General features: G+C 41.6%; 2 protein-coding genes across 3 annotated transcripts in view; both read left to right on the top strand.

Moving 5' to 3' along the window:
* The window catches only part of hgsnat (heparan-alpha-glucosaminide N-acetyltransferase), an 11,872-nt gene extending 2,363 nt beyond the window's left edge, over window positions 1-9,509 (top strand). For both annotated transcript variants that reach the window (XM_020645569.3, XM_065959083.1), the window contains exons 4-18: window positions 210-328; window positions 413-482; window positions 1,020-1,089; window positions 1,356-1,459; window positions 2,006-2,082; window positions 2,220-2,250; window positions 2,629-2,789; window positions 2,946-3,061; window positions 3,278-3,399; window positions 3,859-3,985; window positions 5,629-5,715; window positions 5,861-5,938; window positions 6,511-6,581; window positions 6,805-6,917; window positions 7,688-9,509. In XM_020645569.3, the coding sequence (XP_020501225.2) occupies window positions 210-328; window positions 413-482; window positions 1,020-1,089; window positions 1,356-1,459; window positions 2,006-2,082; window positions 2,220-2,250; window positions 2,629-2,789; window positions 2,946-3,061; window positions 3,278-3,399; window positions 3,859-3,985; window positions 5,629-5,715; window positions 5,861-5,938; window positions 6,511-6,581; window positions 6,805-6,917; window positions 7,688-7,869 (1,528 nt within the window). In that variant the 3' untranslated portion in view covers window positions 7,870-9,509. The remainder of the gene's footprint in view (window positions 1-209; window positions 329-412; window positions 483-1,019; window positions 1,090-1,355; window positions 1,460-2,005; window positions 2,083-2,219; window positions 2,251-2,628; window positions 2,790-2,945; window positions 3,062-3,277; window positions 3,400-3,858; window positions 3,986-5,628; window positions 5,716-5,860; window positions 5,939-6,510; window positions 6,582-6,804; window positions 6,918-7,687) is intronic.
* Window positions 9,510-10,013: 504 nt separating this feature from the next.
* On the top strand, window positions 10,014-20,767 carry LOC109992781 (recombining binding protein suppressor of hairless). Its single transcript, XM_020645534.3, has 11 exons — window positions 10,014-10,088; window positions 11,490-11,528; window positions 11,674-11,769; window positions 11,900-12,065; window positions 13,134-13,308; window positions 13,409-13,546; window positions 13,698-13,810; window positions 14,569-14,709; window positions 15,314-15,469; window positions 17,805-17,908; window positions 17,993-20,767. Exons 1-11 carry the CDS (start codon window positions 10,069-10,071, stop codon window positions 18,333-18,335), a joined length of 1,491 nt encoding a protein of 496 aa, XP_020501190.1. The 5' UTR covers window positions 10,014-10,068; the 3' UTR covers window positions 18,336-20,767.
* Window positions 20,768-22,142: the final 1,375 nt, after the last annotated feature.

The raw sequence follows: 22,142 nt of genomic DNA, 5'->3' as shown, positions 1-22,142 counted from the left end.
AATGATAATCCAGACTGACATGTTGAGGTTTCACCCCGCGTGGAGCTCAGTGACAGCGGGGATCAGCTCCAGCCTCCCCTGACCATGAACAGGATGAGCTGAACAGATAACAGATGGATGTTTCATCAACATGTACAACATTCATACCATGACTTTTAAATCATTTGTCCGTGTTGCTGAGTTTCACAACGATCCGTTTTGCCCCGCAGGGTCCCCTTCCACTTCGGCGAGCACGGAAACTACTCGCTGTGGGTGAAAAATCTCAACGACTCCTCGGTGGTCAACTGCTCGGTGGTGACGGATGAAGAAGCCTTCAACAGCTACATCCGTGAGTCTCGCTTTCACACAGCATGCGTTCGTGAGCTTGATGGGCTACGCTGCATTAGAGTAACGCCTCCCTCTGTCCACACAGCCGTGCTGATCGCGTTCGTCATCTTTGCTGGACTCGCCTTGATGTCTACTATCGGAAGAACGATATATGGGTAACGTGCTTATACTGTTTTGTTCCTTTATGTATTTCATGTTCAGATATAAATGATCAAATCTTTGTGTATGAGTCATGGAGTCAGTGGTTGTCTAATTAGGATCGTCCAGATACCAGAGTTTACATTTAAACATGATACTCGTTGAAATCAAGCCATGTTAGTATTGTCTTTGTTACCATGGCAACATAGTAAGAAGCCTCCAGAGGCGGCTACCTTTAAAAAGTTAAATGAACACTCTAAATTACACAAATACTGGGGGGAGCGCCGATAGCATCGAGCAACCCATGTACAGAGGCCATAGTCCTTCTCGCAGCGGCTGTGGGTTCGAATCCGACCTCTGCCCTTTACTGCACGTCACCCCCCCCGACGCTCTCCTCTCCTATAAAGGCAAAGAGGCCCCAACACTGGAACTCTTCAATACTATTGATCCTTTAAATAACAGAGATTGCTTTGTTAAAAAATGAGTGGTATCTTTGTTTCAGAGTTGACGGCCTCAGTGTGGATTGTAGAATTACCTCCCTCCTTCTTTCACAGGCTTGAAGTCGTCAGGGGGATCCTCTTCAGAATCGGCGGCTCCATGGAAACCGAGCGGCTCATAAACTCTGTGAGGGCAAACATACTGTATAAAGTTGTTACCTCGCCTCAGTTGTTCTTAGGTTTTGTATTTAACCCTCAAATAATGAAAAGGATTTGGAGGAAAAATGTACGAGCTTATTGAATTGAATCTCGTATAACCTCTGAATGTTTATATGAAATAGAAAAGGGAAATATGTGAGAGGCTGCAGATCCTCGAGGGGATTGTAGTCATGATACTTTGTGAGTGTTTTTTTTTCTCTAACTCAACAGTGTCTTGTCTTTATCATCATTCAGGAGTTAGGCTCCCCTGGCAGGATAATACCGCCGGTGACTGACAACATCCTCCCTCCACCGCCCAGTCCCAGCAAGAGGCTGCGATCTCTGGACACATTCAGAGGGTATACCCCACCCCCCAGTTCTCATCTCTCTCCCTTCTTATAACTCAACCTGAGAATGTCATTTGGCTAATCACAACTCGGTCATAATTTCTTCCTCAGTTTGTCAAAATGAGTATGGTCATTCGTTTCTATACTCCTCCCCCGATGTGGTTCACTTTAGTTTTATTAATACAGAACAGTCTTTAAGGATTTAACCCTCAAAAAAAAAAAAAAAAAAAACAGAGGAAAGTGTGATATTAAATTTGACTTTCATGCTGGTCACAAGCTGGTGCTGCAGATTGCAGGGAGGGGGTAGGGTCTGATCTGTCTTCATGCTGCATCATGTGAGTGTCGTTGTGGTGAGATATTTTGGCAGCAAACACCGCTCTGTGACTGATTAACGACCCCCTTAAAATAACATGAGCAAGGATCTGCTCCGTTGAGTGAATCATCTGCTTTTATTTCTGTTACATTCTAACTTTGTTTCATTCATGTAGTATAGCTGGTGTGTTCTCTGCAGAGCTTAATGTGTTTCAGTGACCATGACTTTTCTCATTTTCCTGTCAGTATCTCCTTAGTCATCATGGTGTTCGTGAACTACGGAGGGGGGCGATACTGGTTTTTTAGACATGAAAGCTGGAATGGTAAGAAGCACTTACTTTAAGTTACAGATTTTTAAAATTCATGCAACATATAAATCATCACGTGTACATTTAATACTGATGTTGCTGTCTGACTCTGATTACTTTAAACCTGTGATTCCTGGTTTTTGTCCTCGCAGGGCTCACAGTTGCAGATCTTGTATTTCCTTGGTGAGTTCAATTTGAAACGTCTCCCACTGCAGATTTGTTGACCCAATGCTGGATTTATTCTCCCCTCACGCATAAATAAATCACGGCTGTAAATTTGCATGCTTCAATGCATGCGATTAATCCGAAGATCTTAACGAGTAACTCCTTTTTAAATGCCAGTTAATCAAAAGACTTTGTTACTTAATATACAAATGTACACAGAGCCTCATTCCCCTTAAGTATCCTTAAAAAAAACCTTAAAAGTCTAATATTCTCCTCCTTTTCATCAAGTTTAAACAAGTCTCAGAACTCCCCAAAACATGTCTGTGAAGTTTCTTGTTGTAAATCCACTCTGATCCTGTATTTGATCATGCCTATAAACCCCTCTTTCTCCTTTAGGTTTGTATTCATTATGGGGACGTCCATCGCCCTGTCGATCAACTACCAGCTCCGCTCAGGCGCCACACGCTGCTCAATGCTGAGGAAAGTAATATGGAGGAGCCTCCAGCTCTTCATCATCGGCGTCATCATCATCAACCCAAACTACTGCCAAGGACCATGTGAGTACAAACACTCTTCTATGACGTTGACACTATCGTTGATAAACGCCTCGTGTTCTTAGAAACTGTACCAAAACCCTGGAGTCATGTTGTCCTTTTCTCCTGCCTGTTTCTACCTGCATGCTTGCTCAATCTCCATCCTCATCCTCTCCAAAGTATCGTGGAACAACCTGCGGATCCCAGGTGTGTTACAGCGTCTGGCCTGCTCATATCTAGTAGTAGCATGCTTGGATTTGTTGGTGGCAAGAGGTCATCTCGACATCCTTACTACGGTCAGCCAACCGCTCCATTTTACTTTTATCCTCTAACTTCATATTTGCTTTCATAACATAAGTGTTTCAAGATTTGCCTTAAAGAGAATTGCCTTGTATGTGGTGGATACAAAAAAAACATGTCTTTAATTGTGTATTGTCCTTATTGTTTTTAGTGCTAAATGTGTTGTATCGGTGAATATAAGTGTTTGTCTGATAAGTGTCTGTGTTTTTCAGGATGCATGTTGGTCCCCTGGACTTGATATCCTGCTGTACTGGCCAGCCTGGCTGTGTGTGCTTCTCTTAGAAACCGTCTGGTTATGCCTCACTTTTCTCCTCCCAGTACCAGATTGCCCAACGTGAGTCCAAAGCTGTTTTTACACATGCACTACTGAAAATTTCTTGGAAATATCAGGACAGCCTGCCTCTGAAATCTTCCTGCTCGTCTCTCACAGCGGGAAGTTTTCCCCTGTGGAAAAAGCAGGACAGATCTCAAGTTGCAGGACATGTCGTGAAAGAGATGCTGCAGAAATACACATTACCAGTATCAGCTTACGAGTGAAAAAGAACATATTGTCGAGCAGAAAAGATTAGGAAGCTGCTTCATTACATGCACAGATATCACATCCATCATGCACCGGTCACATCTCATCGTTGCTGCCATGCCCTCGTTGTAAATGTCCTCCCTTTAACCTACTGTGTTCACACAACAGCTCACCTTGACTTCTCGTAAAAAGTTTGTTAGAGGGTTGTATTATTAGAGGTAAAAGTCTGGTTAAAGTCTGGTTGACCAATTTCCTCTCTTCTCTGGTTAACAGAGGCTATCTGGGTCCAGGTGGGATTGGGGACATGGGCCTGTATGCTAACTGCACCGGTGGAGCAGCTGGTTATATTGACAGGTGGCTGTTGGGAGATTCCCACATCTACCAGAATCCCTCATCACGGGTAAGCGAACAGCAGAACAACTCAAACATGCAGGCAACAGTGGCCATATTTTAATCTTTTATTATATGGGACAGCTTTACAATAGTTCTTCTCCTCATTCCTGTTAAAGAGGAAGTTCTGTGTTGCTATTAATAACCACAAATCAGCTATTGCTCCCGTCAAATTTGGTGTCCCTCAGGGCTCATTTTTGGGACCCATTCTGTTTTGTCATTCTTGTCTTGCGAAATATAATCAAGAGACATGTTGTTAACTATCATTTCTATGCTGATGACACTCAGTTACACCTGCCCGTTAGAGAAACTGATCTTGGCATGCTGAGTTTTTTTTATGACTTGATAAACATCACTTGATATATAAAACAATTGAAGTCACAAGATTTTCAGCAGGTTAAGCCAAAGATTTTAGACTTTATTGTCCCCATGGGGAATTTGTTTTTCAAAGTACAGACAAAAACCCACCAAAGAACAGTACATACCCAAAACACAGTGTGTAAAATAGTGTCAAACAACAATCAGAAATTTCCACCCTGTCCATCGGCATCAGGCTCTTTCCAAGGCGAGCCCTTCTGCACCTCAGTGCTCTGTACCTCCGTCCTGAGGGGAGGGGAGTGGGGTGAGGTGGATGTGTGATGTCCTCTTCTGTTGAGGTTGCAATGCTTAAAATGGGCCTCCTGTTGAGTTCTCTTAGGTTTGATGTGGGTAAAATATATTCTGGCAGCTTTTGTTTGTACTGCATATGAGTTTGGCCCTGATTTGAACCTATAACATGTTGAAGAAGCAGGTGGAACAATACAGCAGGATGAGCTGGGTCTTGATCTGATATAGCAGCAGGAGAAGACGGTCTAAACTGTGATTGTCATAACTTTGCCCCAGCACAAAGCAGAACTAATACTGCCATCTGCTGGGCCCTTTGTGAAACACAAGAATCTGGGAGTATCTCATCTCAGAAACTTCACCAAATACGATCATTTTGATCCCTAAAAGTCACAGAGACCATTTAACATGCCTTCATCTCCTCATAATCTGAAATCCAAAATATCAACAAGCTCCAGATTGTTCAGAACTCTGACTTTTAACCAGAAGAAAGAAAAGTGACCACATAAAGCCCGTTTTAGCCTCCTTGCTCTGGTTCCCGGTATGTTCTACAGCCGATTTTAATATCTAACCTCTGACCTTTTACGGCTATTCACGGCCTTTCTCCTTGCTACATATCTGACATATTGATCATGTATGAGCCAGTACGCAGCCTGAGATCCTCAGGCAGAGGACTTTTACGTGTTTCAGCAGCAGTGAGTTCTGGGACAAGCTGCCCGAGGAGATCAGGTCGGCAGACTCTGTGACTACTCTCAAATCTCTTATTCAAACATACTTTAATTAGAGAGCTTTTTCCTGATCTCACTTGGGTTTATTGTCCAACCTATTGTTGCTGACTCTGTGGTTTTAGCTTTCTTTTTTTTTGAAGTTATCTGTTTGGTTTGCATTGCTTTGTATGATTATTATTATTTTTTTTTAATTCTTGTAAAGCACTTCTAAACTCAGGTTACAAAGTGCTCTATAAATAAATATTATCGTCTCAGGTAATGCAAGAGTAAACGTTGTCAGAACTCAAGTATGTTTACGAAGATGTGTGTGTGTTTTCTGAAGGTGATTTATGGAACTCATATGCCATATGATCCAGAAGGGATTCTTGGAAGCATCAACTCCGTCCTCATGGCTTTTCTTGGATTACAGGTTCGCACTGTGTATTTGTCTGCTCGTGCTTTCCTGCTTTCATTCATATTTTCTGATGCTTAGCTTGATAATGATATGAAGGTGAATGAAATAACCAAAAGGAGTATATTTTAATTTTCATATATTTTTTTTAAATCCTATCCAGGCAGGGAAAATAATCTTACACTACAGAGACGTTCACACAAGTATCATATCAAGGTTCCTCATATGGGGTCTCTTACTGGTAAGTTCATTCATCTGTGCACAAGTGTATACCTGTCTGTTGTTACTTCTATAGTATATCTATGTTATAGTGTTGTAGTCAAGACCACACTAATCGAGACCAGATTGCTCTGAGACCGAGACAAGAACGAGACATTTAGGGATCGTGACTGAGTCAAGACCAAGACAGGGCGAGACCGAGACGAGACCAAGACCATAAATATCACTGACAAATCATTAACCTGTGTGCAGGGGGCGTGTCACTCTCTTAGCCTGTAAGACAGGGAAGGTTGCGGCCGTAACACAGTAATGCTGTATAGTAGTCTTTCAGTTGTGGTCTTGACCGGTCTTGATTTAAAATCTGGAGTGCACCAAGTCTGACACCGAGACAAGACCGATTACAAATGCTTTCGATTCCGAGACGAGACGGAGGCCTTCAAAAAGTGGCCTTGAGACCGGTCTTGTTTCGAGTACTACGGCACTACTATGCTATAAAAGTCTTTGTTGATGAATGGGATCTCTGTCTCAATGTTTGACTTCATGGCCCTTTAGCTTCCTGACGATGTAGTAATAAAAGTCTCTTGTAACCCACAGGGAGTCATATCAGCAGCTCTCACCAAGTGCTCCACAGACCAGGGCTTCATTCCTGTCAACAAGAACCTATGGTGACGTTCATTTTTTCATGCTTTTACCAGAGTTCAAATGTTTGCACAACATTTTAGTTTATTCGGCACTACAAGTCACTACAATTAAAGACATTTAAATCGCAGTAGTAGAGACGTTGTGTCTTGTCCAATAAATAAAAATCCAGACAAATTAAGTCATCTTTTTTTTTTTTTTACGGTTGTTTTCAACTTTATTGCATGCACTTGTTTATTCCCCTTTCAGGTCCCTCTCCTATGTCACCACACTGGCCTGTTTTGCATTTGTGCTGCTGGTAGTTGTGTACTACACAGTGGATGTGAAGAAGTGGTGGTCAGGGGCACCTTTCTACTACCCTGGTGAGTATTTTACTGAATTATCAGCTATAATACCATTTGAAGTTGAAGCTCAGTTTACACTGTTATCATAAAAGGAGCTTTGAATAAGCCTGCCTCTGACTTGTTTTTAAACTTAGAGGTCACATATTATTCTCCTTTTCAGCAGGTTTAAATAAGTCTTAGAGATCCCCAAACCATGTGTGTGAAGTTTTTTGTTCTAAATCCACTCTGATCTTGTATTTGATCATGCCTATACACCCCTCTATTTCAGCCCTTCTCAGAACAGTCTGTTTCTGTGTCTGTACCTTTAAATATGTAAATGAGCTGTGTCTGACCACGCCCCTCTCTTGAAGGGCTCAGTTGGCACTGGCTTTTTCACTCCATGCACAATTGTTTATGTTTACAAGGCCGACTCAGAGGGCAGAACAAACACCTAGCTGTGGGAGTGTCACCCACCTGGGGGAGGGGTTACTGCCCTTTGTGATGTCATCTCCGAACGGCCTGTTTGAGCACACATTTTTTGAAAAGTGGAGCAGGGAAAAGACAGAGAAGATGGACTTTTCTCATAATTGGGGGGTTTGCAGACACACACATTAGTGTTTGAGAACCATGGCGAAGTGAATTTTGCATAATATATGATCTTTAAAACAAATGTAGACTCCTATTTTTTCAAACTAACACACTATTTTGTTCTAGCATAGTCTGTTAGGGTACATAGAAATGTGTTCATTAGATTATTGGATAATTATAAGGGGGGAAATCTCTGCAATCATCTGGACCTTTTCTTCCAGGTATGAACTCCATCCTTGTGTATGTGGGCCATGAAGTTTTTGAGGAATACTTCCCCTTCCGTTGGCGCATGGTCAACAGCCAATCCCACGCCGAGCATCTCACTCAGAACCTCGTGGCTACCTCCTGTTGGGTCCTCATCTCCTACCTGCTCTACAGAAAGAGGATTTTCTGGAAAATTTAAACGATATCACCAGCGAACATTGTTTACATCAGAGATGCTGGAGTTGACTTCTTCTTGGAACACAGGATTGTCTCATTTTCTAAAAACTTTGGCTGTTCTTTGTGAACAAATATGGGATTTGTCTTTCATGCAAGAACCTTTTCTTGTTTCTTTTTTTTTTTAAATTTGTAGTCACTACTTCATAGGATCATGAATGTGTAAAGACTTTCCAAAGACTTACAGATAAATAGCAGAGTACCCCAAATATCCTAACTGACTTAGGAATAAAATGGAAGAATGGTTTTAGACTAGAGCCCGACCGATTAATCGGCCGGCCGATGATGTTGGCCGATATTAGCTTATCGTATTGGCTAATTTTATCGCAGATATGGGCCAATATTACTAAATTTATTCACCAGTCAAATCACATTTTATTTTAATTTCATTGTATTACACTAGCAATTCTCTCTTTCACCAGCAGAGGGCGCTATATAGATTACAAAAAGCATTATCACTCTCCAGACTGTCAAGCGGTGATGCACATACATGCAAAGTTACTTTCCAGTTTTGTCTTCATTATATATCTTTTCCACAAGTGTTTGATAACTGCATTTGAGGGATTAATGCAATACATATGTATATCTATCTCTACGGATCAAACATAGAGCTAAGAAAGATATCGGCCAAAATCAATATCGGTATCGGCCCCAAAGACTCATATCGGTCGGGCACTATTTTAGACTTTCAGAACTAGGAAGGCTGACAATAAGGACAGACAGTAAGTGTCACTGTTCTGGTTTTTATTCCTCATTTTGCACCACAGACTTCTACAGAAGGCTGGTGTGGTTTAAAAGTTCTTTTTTTTTTTACTTTCCTATGGTAGGATCCCTGCTTCCATCAAAAGTACTGTGGCATTACTCCGAAAACTGAAGTGGGTGTTGATGAGATTGACTCTTCTAGAGCAGAAGAAGACTGTAAAAGGATTTGCACCTATTAGAAAGTCCACTACAGAAACAGGAAACAGAAAGTTAAACATCTGCATTAAGGTGTTCCTTTGCCTGAGTGGGCATAATCATTTCAGCAGCTATTGTCAGGTGGTGTGGCAGGAAATTATACTGCTTGTTACCTGTTTAACAGGCTGAGGGGAAGTGAAGATAGTCACGTCAGCTGACTTTTGAAACCCAACAAAGGACGCTTGTTCTGCATTTTGACTACATAGGAGGCACGCATGTGTTTATCGTTTTGATCAGGTTTTGTTTTGTTTTTTAGCACAATGCACAGATATAGCCTCCTTTGATGTGCTACAAATGCCCTTTTTGTATATTAGCTTCGGCACAAAGAGTTTGCCAAAAATGTCAAGAAAGTACTTCTGCTGTGTATTAATTATGTACTGTAGGTTCATTGATTTGAAACCCTATATATAATGATGTCGGGTCTGTGCCCAAAACTGTGCTGCCATTACTTTAAAAAAAAAAAGATTTATATGCAAAACATAACATGTTCACCATCTGTAAACTATTAAAAAACATCTAAAGGAATACTTTTCATCTAGAACTGTCTTAATACATTATGTTCATTTACAAACTTTTATACTTTTTTTTTTTAATGTTCAACATTTAAACATGAATTTATGTAATAAAAATAACCTTTTAAAAAAAACAGTTTTATTGTATTATTATAATACCATGTTGTCAACCAGTGTATAAAGGCCACACAGGAAAAGCAAATACTGTGTGAATACTACATTTCAAAACGAAACTGTTTGAATAACCCCCATGTGCCCGCATGCAGCTTTTCAATGTAGCGAGGTAAATATGGCTTTATTGCTCAAGAAGGCGTGGGAATCGAGTTACAGTCAGGGTGCTCGGTGAAAAAAAAAAAGAAAAAAAGTGAAGCCATGAGGGTTAGTCTTTATCTCGCGATATTTCCGAACCATTTGCACTTGTGTCAATTGTGAGAGTTTTTTCGGTCTCGCGTGACTTTGCAACTTTCCCACGCCTGTTGTTTTGGCGTCTGCCCTCTGCCCGTCGCCACTCCCTCCCCCCCCCCCGTCACACCTCCCCCTTCTTTCTCTCCCTTGCTTTTCCTTCCAGTCTGATTCTTCTGTTGTGCCGTTGGCTTCGCTGAGGGGGGACTGGGGGAGGGATCTCGCGATTGTTGGACTTTTTCTTTTTTTTTTTTTTTTTTTTTTCGGGGGAGAGAGAGAGAGTTATTCGGAAGATGGCGCCCGTTGTTACGGGGTAAGTGCTGAAATTTAAAGCTAAATGTTACTTTTAAAAGTTTTGTTTTCTTGTTTAAAAAAAAAACAGATACACTTTAAAATGCTCAAGTGATGTTAGAGGGTACTCGTACTTCCTATGTCTGCCACAGTCGCCCACCCCTCAGTGTTACTTTGTGCCGTGGGGTTACTTGTGCAAAACTATTCTTCGTTGTAACGTTACATTTTACGTATCGCCTGGTTTGACTTGTTGTACGACTTTGTCCCCTTTTTTTTAAACCAACAAAGAAACCCCCCCCCCCCCTTATCAGTGAACAGTCTCAGCTTCAATAATTTAACTGCTTTTGTACAATTTCCACTTTAAAAGTTTCAACAAGTTGACTATGAACGTTACATTAACGTCACAGTTGAGCAGTGATATCGGAGTATTGCTTGAGTTGCTAAGCAACACCCGAAGCCTTCATTCTATTGTCGTTTTATACATATTAAAGGTGCACTGTGTAGATGTGGTAGGGTAATTTGAAAGTTGTGGAAGTGAAACTTGTTGCCATATTTTCTGAACTAAACACACAAAATGTATTCAAAGAAACAGACAGGGTCCCTGGAACACTGTTTGGAGATTTAAAGCTACCAGGAGAGTAATGATGTCACTGTTGTGGACCCCCCCCCCCCCACCACCACCATAACATCTCGTGTAGCATTTTAACTTCAAACAGTGTTACAGGGATCACATTTTCCTCTGAGGACAGTTTGTGTATAGAGTTAAGATAAGATATACTTCATTCATCCCAGCAGGGAAATTTAGGTGTTCCAGCAGCCAGCATACATACAAACACACAACACAACACATACATACATACATACATATCCCACCCATACAAAAAAAACATGAGCCCACAATACAGTTTCATATATGATATATGCAACTCAGGCTAAAGTTTAAAAGTTTAAATGTCTTCTGTCCTTATGTAAAGGGGAGTCGTTATAAAGTGCAATTGCAGTAGGTAAAAAAGTATTTTTAAATCTGTCCTTTTTGCAGCTTAGCTGATAATATACCACAGAATCTGTACACTTCTCCAACTTTCACATTTCTCTACCGTAGTGCACATTTAATATATAATGTAGCTCAGACAGAGTTACCAGTGTGTAACCGACTTTCCCATTGTAGTGTTTAACTCATTCCTATGAACTTCACAGTAGTTTTAAAAACAGCCTCAAACAATAGCAGCAGGACTTCTGAGTAAATCTTAAATCTGAAAGTAAGTAAGTAAGTCTGTGTAATGTCATCCCCTCTGCACTTTGACACAGTTTTTTTTTTTAATCACCCACTTTCTGTCAGGCGTGTTGCTTCTATCTCGGCTGTCTTTCACCAGCACTGAAACCACGTGTAAACACCTTGCACTCTTGTGTTTTTGTTATGCAGGAAGTTTGGTGAGCGACCACAGCCTCAGCGTTTGACAAGGTGAAAAACATAGCAGGCTCCTCTTCACTTTGCAAAAAACATTTAAAACTATTAAATCAGTGCATGAAGATAAAAAAAAAAAAAAAATACAACCTGTACTGTAAAACTGTACTGTCAACATCTGTTTACCCTCATTTCATTCCAGGGAGGCCATGAGGAATTACTTAAAGGGGAAGGATGATCAAACGGTTCTCATTCTACATGCAAAAGTTGCACAAAAGTCATACGGCAATGAGAAAAGGTTTGTGTCGGACTGTTTGAACATGAACACTCTGAGTTTGTGTGTTTGAATCTCTAAAGATCTTTTAATATAATTGATGCTTTGGAGCTTTGTATGATTTCCTTATCCCCTCTGCTTGTGTGTCGATCAGGTTTTTTTGCCCTCCACCATGCGTGTATCTGATGGGCACTGGCTGGCAGAAGAAGCTGGAGAATATGCAGAAGGAGGGCTGCACAGAGCAGGAAGCCCAGCCTTGTGCCTTCATCGGGATAGGCAACAGTGAACAGGAGATGCAGCAACTCAATCTGGAGGGGAAGGTATAAAGTCATTCATAATTACACTGCACTGAAGGGGTTTGAACTTCTGCTTTCACTTGACTGTGTTGGTAATCTTCAATGCTTACATTAAGGTCGTCAAAATGTACGACACTCTGATACTTTTTTAAGACCACATGTGTTCATGCCGTTATTACATTTCCAAGGTGGCTAGGTGATGAGAGGAGTCGCAGTTATAAAAAAAAATAACTCGGAAAAGAAGGAGGAACTAAATAGTAGCACATTTATTCACAAACTAAGGAAAAATGTACAATTCAAAATAAGCTTCTCTCACAAAGCCACAACAGGGAAGCCGATCTAGTTCTGAATGAAGTCCAAAAACTAACATGCAAAATAAATCTATTAAGAAAAGACAAAGGCTGCAATGAAATCACTCTCCTCCCAGAGAGGACGTTCACTAAAGCATCTTGACATCACAAAGCGCCACTGAATGGCACACTGGGGCTGACTGCCTCCTCTCTCCTGCTCTTTATACTCGGCCTTGATTGTTCAGTTGGCACAGGTGAGCTCGAGCACCAGGTGAGCACCAGGTGCATCAGGGCGAGAGCAGTACCAGAGAGAGAGAGAGACACACAACACTACAGCACGTAACAACATGTTTTAAAAATGATACAACCTCCATTATTGTTACGATTGATTTTATTGAAAAGCACAGAAGCTTTAAAAAAGAAAACATCAGATCTGAAGTCATTTTTTTAACAAAAAGCTGCTGCACAAATGAAATACATCGGCAACGTTGCAGATCTGAAACTTCCAAGAACTTCTGACTTTCGTAGTATTTTATCAGAGTTAAAAATGTATTGTGCTTTTGTAATTTTTTCTGCTTCTCTACTGATAAACCACAGAAAGTAACCACAGCATGCATGCAGTTCTTTGCAGTTTTAACCATATCCTTCGTTTGCCACTGCAAAACCCGTTTCTTATTGCACCGACTCCACATGTGAGCATGTTCTCAGGAGTCTAGAGGGAAGCGAAAGGGGTAGAGGCAAGAACACACACGCTCATTCGAAACCACTTAACCATCGTCACTTTTCCCCCCGTGCTTTTCAGCACTTCTGCACAGCTAAAACGCTGTACATCAGCGACTCGGATAAAAGGAAACACTTCATGCTGTCTGTGAAGATGTTGTACGGGAACAGCGCCAACATAGGAGTCTTCCTCAGCAAGAGGATCAAGGTCATCTCCAAGCCCTCCAAGAAGAAACAATCCTTGAAAAATGCAGATTGTGAGTTGCAGAAATGTTCAACACTCGAATACACACGAGCTCATGTAAAAGTATGTGTCTCGCTCACTCTCATCTCTATCTCTTTGTCTTACTTAACCAGTGTGCATAGCTTCAGGCACCAAGGTGGCGTTGTTTAACCGTCTGCGTTCCCAGACGGTTAGTACCCGGTATCTTCACGTGGAGGGAGGAAATTTTCTTGCCAGCTCCCAACAGTGGGGGGCCTTCTACATCCACCTGTGTAAGTCTCATTAGTCTTTTCTTTTCTTTCACATGTTTCCATGCAACCCATGTCCTGGGTTTCCTTTTTTCAGTGTTGTTAAATGCTGAATTAAAGGTCGACAGTGACAGACGTTTACATGGTTCCTGTGCTCTGTTGTTTTTTCCTTCAGTGGACGAGGAGGAGTCTGAAGGAGAGGAGTTTGCTGTCAGAGACGGCTACATACACTATGGCCAGACCGTCAAACTGGTCTGCTCTGTTACTGGCATGGCCCTGCCGAGACTGGTATGCATGCATCTGTGTTTGTCTACTTGAATCAAGGCTCACACGGATCCTTAAAATGTCTTAATGTAGATTTTTAAACTTTAAGGTCATTAAATGTCTTAAAAAAGTCTTATTTTTGACTTTTCACCTCTTGAGCGATCTTACATTTTCAATGGCAGAATTTCAGGAGGACTGCTCCTGAAATCCTCCACATCTGGTTGTTCACACCCACTCGGGTCAAGTTGAATTCTGCTGATAGTGTCCTGCTGCGTTCTCAAATCAGCACACTGGACTTCCTGCAGATACTAGGGGGGCTGGCGGGGGAAAATCCGGATAAAGTCAGATTTTAGTCCAAGCGTGAAAGCACAATGAGACTTGTCTGAATTACTTTATGAAATCTACACGGTCTACTTAGCGTTGTATGATTTTTTTGTATTTGCTTGATGGAGTTAAAGTTCACAGCATTTATTGCAGCATTTACGGCAGGGTATTACGTCCGCATTCACAAAACGCCGACTGAAGAGAGAAGGAGAAGAAGACGGGGAAATAGCTTTAACATTTGGGACAATGGGACTTGAAGCCGTCGACTCCCACATAATATCCCCAAACCACCAAAGCTACCTGTTGTTTCTCTGTTTGGGTCTTTAAAAGTCATCTATTAGTTTTTTTTAAAGTTAAAGCATTAATCCCTGTGGCTGTACAGTACACATCTGGGTGTTTGTGACTGTACATTATTTGTTGACGAGTGTGTATGATGGTTGTTGGACTTATTTCCTCAGGTCATTCGTAAAGTGGATAAGCAGGCTGCACTAATGGACGCAGACGACCCCGTGTCCCAGCTTCACAAGTGCTGCTTCTACCTGAAGGATACGGAGAGAATGTATCTGTGTCTCTCACAGGAGAGGATCATACAGTTCCAGGTGTGCAATCACACACACACACACACACACACACACACACACACACACACACACACACACACACACACACACACACACACACACACACACATCACACACACTCATGCCTACTGTGAGCAGTGTGCAGAACACATTTTAAGGATTGGTCACTGCATGGTTTGGTTTTTTCATACAGTGTTCTTAAAGACTGAAACAGTGTTGCTGTTTCTGCCTTCAGACAGCAGAGTATTATGTCTGTCTGCTGACTAACCAGCGGTTATGTGTTGGGGAATTAGTCCCAACACCAGAGGACTACCTATTTGTTTTAATGAGCATTCCAGGGCAAGAAGAGGAGCGTCATTTGTGTCTAAGGGCGCACTCACACTAGGCAATCCCTACCGTGCCTAATCATGCTTCAACCCTAAAGTCCAGTTTGTTTGACCAGTGTGAGTGCTCTGATCTGTAGTCAAATACGGTACACAATCGTTCTTTGCTAGTAAGAATGCGCCCTTAGTATTTTGAAAAGTTGGCCACTATGGTATCGAGCAGGTTTATGTTCTCTTTGATAGACACTAAAATAAGAGGTGAAAGTCATTAATATGCTTATATTTTGTTTTTCTTCCAGGCCACACAGTGCTCCAAAGAGTCTAACAGGGATATCATCAACGACGGGGCATCTTGGACCATCATCAGCACTGACAAGGCAGAATACACCTTCTACGAGGGTATGGGCCCTGTCCCCACACCGGTCACACCTGTCCCCGTAGTGGAAAGTCTGCAGGTATGAACATGACCTTTTTGTTTTTCTCAGTATGCTTGAACCGACTGCTTCATCCGCAAAACAACTACAACTTACTGCCTAAAAAAAGCTGGGGCGTTGTGTAACACGTAAGTAACAGTTATGTGGTGACTGTGATGCAAAACCTTCAAACCTCATATTTGGTTAAAGCGCAAAGACAACAAATCAAATGTTATCTTTTAAATGTATTTCTTTTGAAATGATGTGCCTGATTTGAATTTGATGTCAGCAACATGTTTCAAAGAAGTCCTGGAAAGTGACGACTTAAGACTGGAAAGGTTGAAAGGGTTAAAAAAAACACACCTCACACTTAAAGAGGTTAACTGGCAACAGGCTTGTTACATGACTGCCTGTAAGTGTCTCTGAAGTAAGGGGAGGGGTTCAGCACTCTGTGAAAGACTCTTTTGGAAAATAGAGCAACACTAAGGCCTTTCGGTCTTTGCATAGATGCAAACAGCGTTTTAAGTCACAGAAAACACGACTTTTTGAAATCTCCTTCAAGGTTGAAGATTTTCAGAAACCCCTTTTAAGGTGTTTACGTGTAGACGGGGAAAACGCGCCTCCGTTCGATGTCATTCTGCGACGCTGTCACTTTTGTTTACATGAGATTAGTGCGATAGCAGACGTAACCAAACTAGTGCTCCCACTATGTTGACTTTGTAAAATGAAATGGTCATTTGAGAGGAATGGCGAGAACATTTTAGCAAGTCAAGGACATCGATTTTGACTTGGCGTGCCCATGACAGCCTTAACAGTGTGTTTTCATGTGGACTAAGATGTTTCTGAGAACTCAGCGTGTGTGTATGGGATTCTTTTTTGAAATGCTTGAAAAAAATCACCTGCGTACATGTGGACTAGGCCTCAGTGTTGCAGTGATGTTTTATAACTTTCAATTGAAGAAAATACTGTGGCTTTAATCGTCCACGGTAACTTCATTGGAAGATTCTGAGGATCTGAAGAAATCTGTGTATGAAGGGGACAAAGCAGAGAAACAACATTTGATGGCTGTGATCATGGAGCCCTCTCACGGCCCTGCATGAACTTGACATACAGGTTTTAGAGCAACACATGCTGCCACATAGAGAACTTCTTTTTCAGGGAGGGCCTTACAATGTTTCATTGAGACAGAATCAAACCTACATGATGGATGTAAAACAACAGCATGGCTCTGTAGTAAAGGAGTCCAGGTGATGACTTTTTGAACAGAATGGTAAAACATTCCTCTTTCAAAATGACTGAAACTCAGCTCCCAAAACAAAGTGTCATTAGAAAGTGACACTACAGAGCGGGAAACTTGACCCTGTCCAAACTGTTTTGAAACATGCTGCTGACAAGAAACTCAAAGTGGGCATAGTGGCAAAGTCATCTTAATTGTCTATTTTGACAAACGTACTGGACTTACAGAAACATGGAAAACTCGTTTCTCTTGAAACCAGGTGCAAAATGCAATAGTATAAAAAACATGTATAATAAATAGCAAATACAAATAAAGATATACAAAATTATTATGTGCATTCAAAACAGAAACAACAACAAATGTGCAGAGACTTGAACTAGGTATAAATATAATGTCAGCTAGTCAACCAGTGGAGCTCCAGTGTCTTATTTGAAGTCCTTTGTCTTTGAAGTGATGGATGCTTCTGGTTACTGATGAAGGTGAGACAGTAGAATTAAAAAATTACATCAGTGTAAAGTGTGCGGTGCTTATTGTTGGTTTTCCTGTTGAGGTGGGGAGAGAGACGGTAAGAGAGAGAGAGTACAGCTCCATGATGGGTTGTGGAGGTTTATGTTTAAGCTGCTCGATGATGGATGGTGGAGGTTTTTAAAGTCCAGAGTTGTGGGAGGCAGGGAGGAGGGGTGGATGAGAGGGGAGAGAGTTCAGTTTTCTGTTGATCATGTGACTGGTGGAGCTGGCTCGGAGGCTTCAGCATGTGGGTTGAGAAAGGTGTTTAAATATTGTTGTTTTATTTTTGGGCTTAGATAGGACAGTGGATCGAGTCAGAAATCAGGGAGAAAGAGAGAGTGTGAGGAATGACATGAGGGAAAGGAGCCACAGGTCAGATTTGAACCTGGGCCGCCCGCTTGGGGGACTATTACTCCGTACATAGGGCGTGCAAACTAACCACTAGTCTATCTGCGCCCGAGTTTTAATGTTAAGCAAATCATCACATTCTGTTTTAATTTATATTTTGCCCAATGTCCCAGCTTTCTTTTTTCTTTTCTTTTTTTTAAATGGGGTTGTGTACTATTTGTAAGTTTTCTTTCTTACAAAGCTTTTAGGGTTTAAAGACTCACAGTTGTTTGTGTCTGTTTCAAGTTAAATGGCGGTGGAGATGTGGCGATGTTGGAGCTGACAGGATCGAACTTCACTCCTAACCTCAGAGTGTGGTTTGGAGACGTGGAGGCGGACACCATGTACAGGTGAGTGTTCAAATCTCTGCATTGCACATGAGTGTTTAAAGACTCAGATAATCATTCTTTGCTTCATCCCGCCCGTCCTCGCAGATGCGGTGAGAGCGTCCTGTGTGTGGTGCCGGACATCTCTGCCTTCAGGGAGGGCTGGCGCTGGGTGAGGCAGCCGGTTCAGGTGCCGGTCACGCTGGTCAGAAATGATGGAATCATCTACTCCACCGCCCTCACTTTCACCTACACGCCAGAACCGGGACCCAGACCCCACTGCAGTGCTGCCGGGGCCATCCTGAGGTCACACAGCACCTCCTCTTCATCACCGGCGTCCTCATCCTCGCCATCCTCCTCTTTGGGCGGGCTCGTGGATGTCCAAGGGGCGTACAGCAGTAGTGACTCGGGCATGTCGTCAGGGGGGTCGACCATGTCGGTGCTGTCATAGTGACACTTAACCTATTAGAGATTTTTTTTCTTTCTTTCTTTTTTTTTTTTTTTTAAATCTTATTTGTTTCATCTTTGGATGAATGAGAGTCAAAGTGTGCACGGACTTTCCAAAGAGGCTCACGGACCTGTGAGGAATTGCACACAGACTCTGAAACCTGTCGTCATCGGAGGAAGCTCCAGAGAGAGGGACAAACTGACTGAATCGTCTCTCTAGCTCCCTCTTGTGGCTGGTTACGAACAAGTCAAAAAGCCCTCATCAAGAGACTTTCATATCCAAAAGACATTGACCTACAGATGAATCTGCCTTCAAACTCTCCTAACAGCCGGACTAGAACATTTCGTTTTGATCCGCCTGTGGATTTAGGACTATTGTTACCGTTCTCTCGTCCTACCAGATCAAATTTCACACAAAAAAAACAAAACATGATTCATCTGTCATGCGTAAGGGAAAAAAATGTGTTATAAGAGTAACATAGTTTTTAATGGACCAAGGAATATTATTATATTATTTTATTCATATTATATTTTATAAGCTTTGCCATGGTACATTTTCTCACGTTTTGTATGATATGGAACAGTAGGTCGACTTTTGTTACCAAATAGACGTTGTCATGTTGTCACCTCTACGGGGGGAATATGGATATAACCTTTAACTTTTTTATTGAAAGTCTGAATGAAGCTACTCTGCTTTGCTCCTCTCTGTTTAAACCAGGGCTGTCAAAAGATTACCATTCTAAATATCGATAGTTAATGGCGATCAGTCACATTTGTTTGTGTTTGAAATTCCATTATTTCACATTTAAAAATAATAATTGTTAGGCTTTTATTTTGAACTCTGTACTGTCTCAAGCTGAGAGTACTTTACTCGCTGTTTGAATTCAACCCTGCTTTTATTTTGAAATGAAGTTAGGACCTTCTGGTAGATTGAAGGTAACGACAACATCAGAGATAGGACCTCGTTGTGGAAACTAAAATGAAACAGCTCAAAGGAACGCTAACAAAGGTCAATGTGTGATGTCATGAGGACTCGTCAGCTGAGCTTTTTAAAGTGAAATGAGACGAAGCAGTGTCGTTCTCTTACGTCACTGTGACTACAGGGAGACACTGCAGAGGTATATCTACGGTGAGCCTAAAGGGACAAAATAGCATGCGATTAATCGTGATTAAAACAGCCCTCGTTTAAACCTCACTGATGTGTTCAACAGTCGTCACAGCAGTGTGCCTCGTGTCCTACATGCTGCGGAGCTGAGACAAGATCAGGAAGCGGATGATGAATGAAGGCATATCTCTGCAGTTTGGGCTTAGCTTCTTAGAGTGTTTTGGTCAATGAGCTTAACTGATCCCCCCCCATAAAAAAAAAAAAAAAAAGTCATATTAAAGATGACATTTATGATAAGTGAAATGTGTGTGTGGAGGGTATCAGTGTTGTCCTGGAGAACGCTCACACAAAGTCACACAAACAGCTCCTCCTTTACAGAACTTTGTACTCTGCAACATGACAATACTAAGTCTATGTAGTCTTATATTTATCATTTTGGATGGGGACGAACTCCAGCACGATGACTGAATTGGCTTTGTTTGAAACAACCTAGTGCCATTTAGACAGTTCTCTCTCTCTCTCTCGTACGGCGGTCTTCACTAAAACTGTGACTGATGATCTGTGGTGTTCTTAAAGCTTCTGTGGTTTACAATACTATCAATAACTGAAATAACAGATTGTATCATTTGTAGACTCGTGGTATCAAAAAGTTTGACGACCTTAGCTCGGTGTCTTCTGAGACTCTGTGATGGTATACATCGATGCTTCAAAGTCTTGGTTTGTTACACCTTTTCATAAACCACCAATCCAGCAGCCACGTCCCAAACTCTGTCTTCTCTCTCCGTCATCGTCCTCTGGTGCTTCATCTTTTGATCGAGTACAACGTTTTATATCAACCCAGTTCAGAGCAGTTTATTCACGGTTATTATTCCAACAGTTCTGTTGTTGTCTGCAGAGGTGGAGCGATGAGACGCTCACTTTGCCGGCTGACAGAAGTTTATAAATCTTTGACTCGATGAGGCATCAGATCTCTGATCGTCTTTTGGGCTTACCTTTCTGCTGTGCCTTACATTGATGTTTCTGGTCAGTCAGAGTCGTCATGTCCGACATCTTATCCTGCAGGTTAAAATGTTGTGTTGTCATCAAGTAAACTGTGTGCAGGCCTGCTATATCCACCTCATCAGGGCAGCTTTGTTTAGCACATCCATTGTTCTTGTTTGAATGCAGTAAGTGTCTTCACTGTCATATTCTGCTCTTCTCCCGTGATGGTGACACCCCCTGCCCACCCCTCTTTTCACTCCCACGTCTGAATCATATGGCTCTTACTGTAAAACTCTGAAGGTTCCTCTGATAAAAAAGGTCATGAATAAAAATAAAAAACCTAAAGCCTATACTGTGATTTTCTTTTTATGACTTTGCGTTCAAAATGTCGAGTACGTCATGTTTGGAAAACAAGAACGAGGTTGTAAGCTCGAGGTACAAACAAATACAAACATTAAAGAAAGTAAATCAAACATGGTGGACGCACTTACTTAAATATGTTCTATTTCAAGTTTTTCACAGAAAGTGTTGGTCTCTAAGGCTTTAGGATGCAGCTGGACTGGATAAGTATGACAGGAAGACTACAAAGGTGGACTTCTGTTGGAAAAATGTGAATTTGGGTTTTTGGAGTTTTAGCTTGTCAAGATTTTTAAGGGGTGTGTCGGCCGGTTCTGTCCTCTGATTGGTTAAATTGTTTCACTGCTCCTGTGCACCAATCAAGTTTCACCAGCACAAGCAGCACAGGTGGACAAAATAGGGCCTGGAGGATGCACTCACCAACACAGACACACACACACACACACACACACAAAAACACCAATAATATTAGAATTTTAGTTGAACGTCTAATTTAAGGTTTAAAAATAAAATACCAACAATCCAGAAAGTCAGACTGAAAGTGCAGTCAGGTGCAGCCAGCCTCCTCTCTCCATCACTCAGGACCAAGTACTGAACCTGGACCTGTTCCACTGCTGCCCCCCTCCCCAAACACATCCTGTGACTGTACCGACCTGCCACAGTTCAAATCCCTGAACAGAGCCCCCCTTTTCAGACCTCCTTTGAATTGCTGAACTTGCTTTTTGTGACATTGTTTTAATGTTTTTGTTTCCTTCGACTTGTTTCATCTGAATGTAAATCTGTAAAGTGTCATATCAGTATTTTGATAAGTGCCATGTAAATAAAATGCATTATTAATATAACAATAACTGAATGAATTAGATAGCACTTACACTACATTAGTGTATTCTGAACTTTATGTTCCAGCAGTAGCTCAGTCTGTAGGGAAAATGGAAAATGGAGGGTCGCTGGTTCGAGTCTCAGTGCGGATCAAAGACAGGATGTTGGTCTAGTTTCTGGAGAGGTGCCAGTTCACTTCCCAAGTACTGCCAAGGTGTCAAACCCCTAACACAGTGGTGTCCAAACGTTTTTTCTTGCGGGCCAAAATTGTCGTGTTAGAATCGCTCGCGGGCCACAGGTTTTTTTTTTTTTAAATATAGTTGAAAAAGTAGTAAGGCTTTGTAGATCAGAATCAAAAGGCTCGCTAAAGAAACCCTTTAATAAAAGGAATTCAAATACTTTGATTTCTTTGTTCTACTTTATTTGTTTTTTTCTCAGAATCAAGTCTGTAACGTGGTTCATGTTTTTGGAAAAGCTTTCTGCATTTAGCTCAGGTCATTAAATGGTTAAACAACAGTCCGCATGTTTGCAAAAACTTTGCATACGGTT

Source organism: Labrus bergylta, chromosome 1 (genome assembly GCF_963930695.1).
Source record: "Labrus bergylta chromosome 1, fLabBer1.1, whole genome shotgun sequence".
Lineage (NCBI taxonomy): Eukaryota > Metazoa > Chordata > Actinopteri > Labriformes > Labridae > Labrus > Labrus bergylta.
This window is presented reverse-complemented; position numbering and strand designations above follow the sequence as displayed.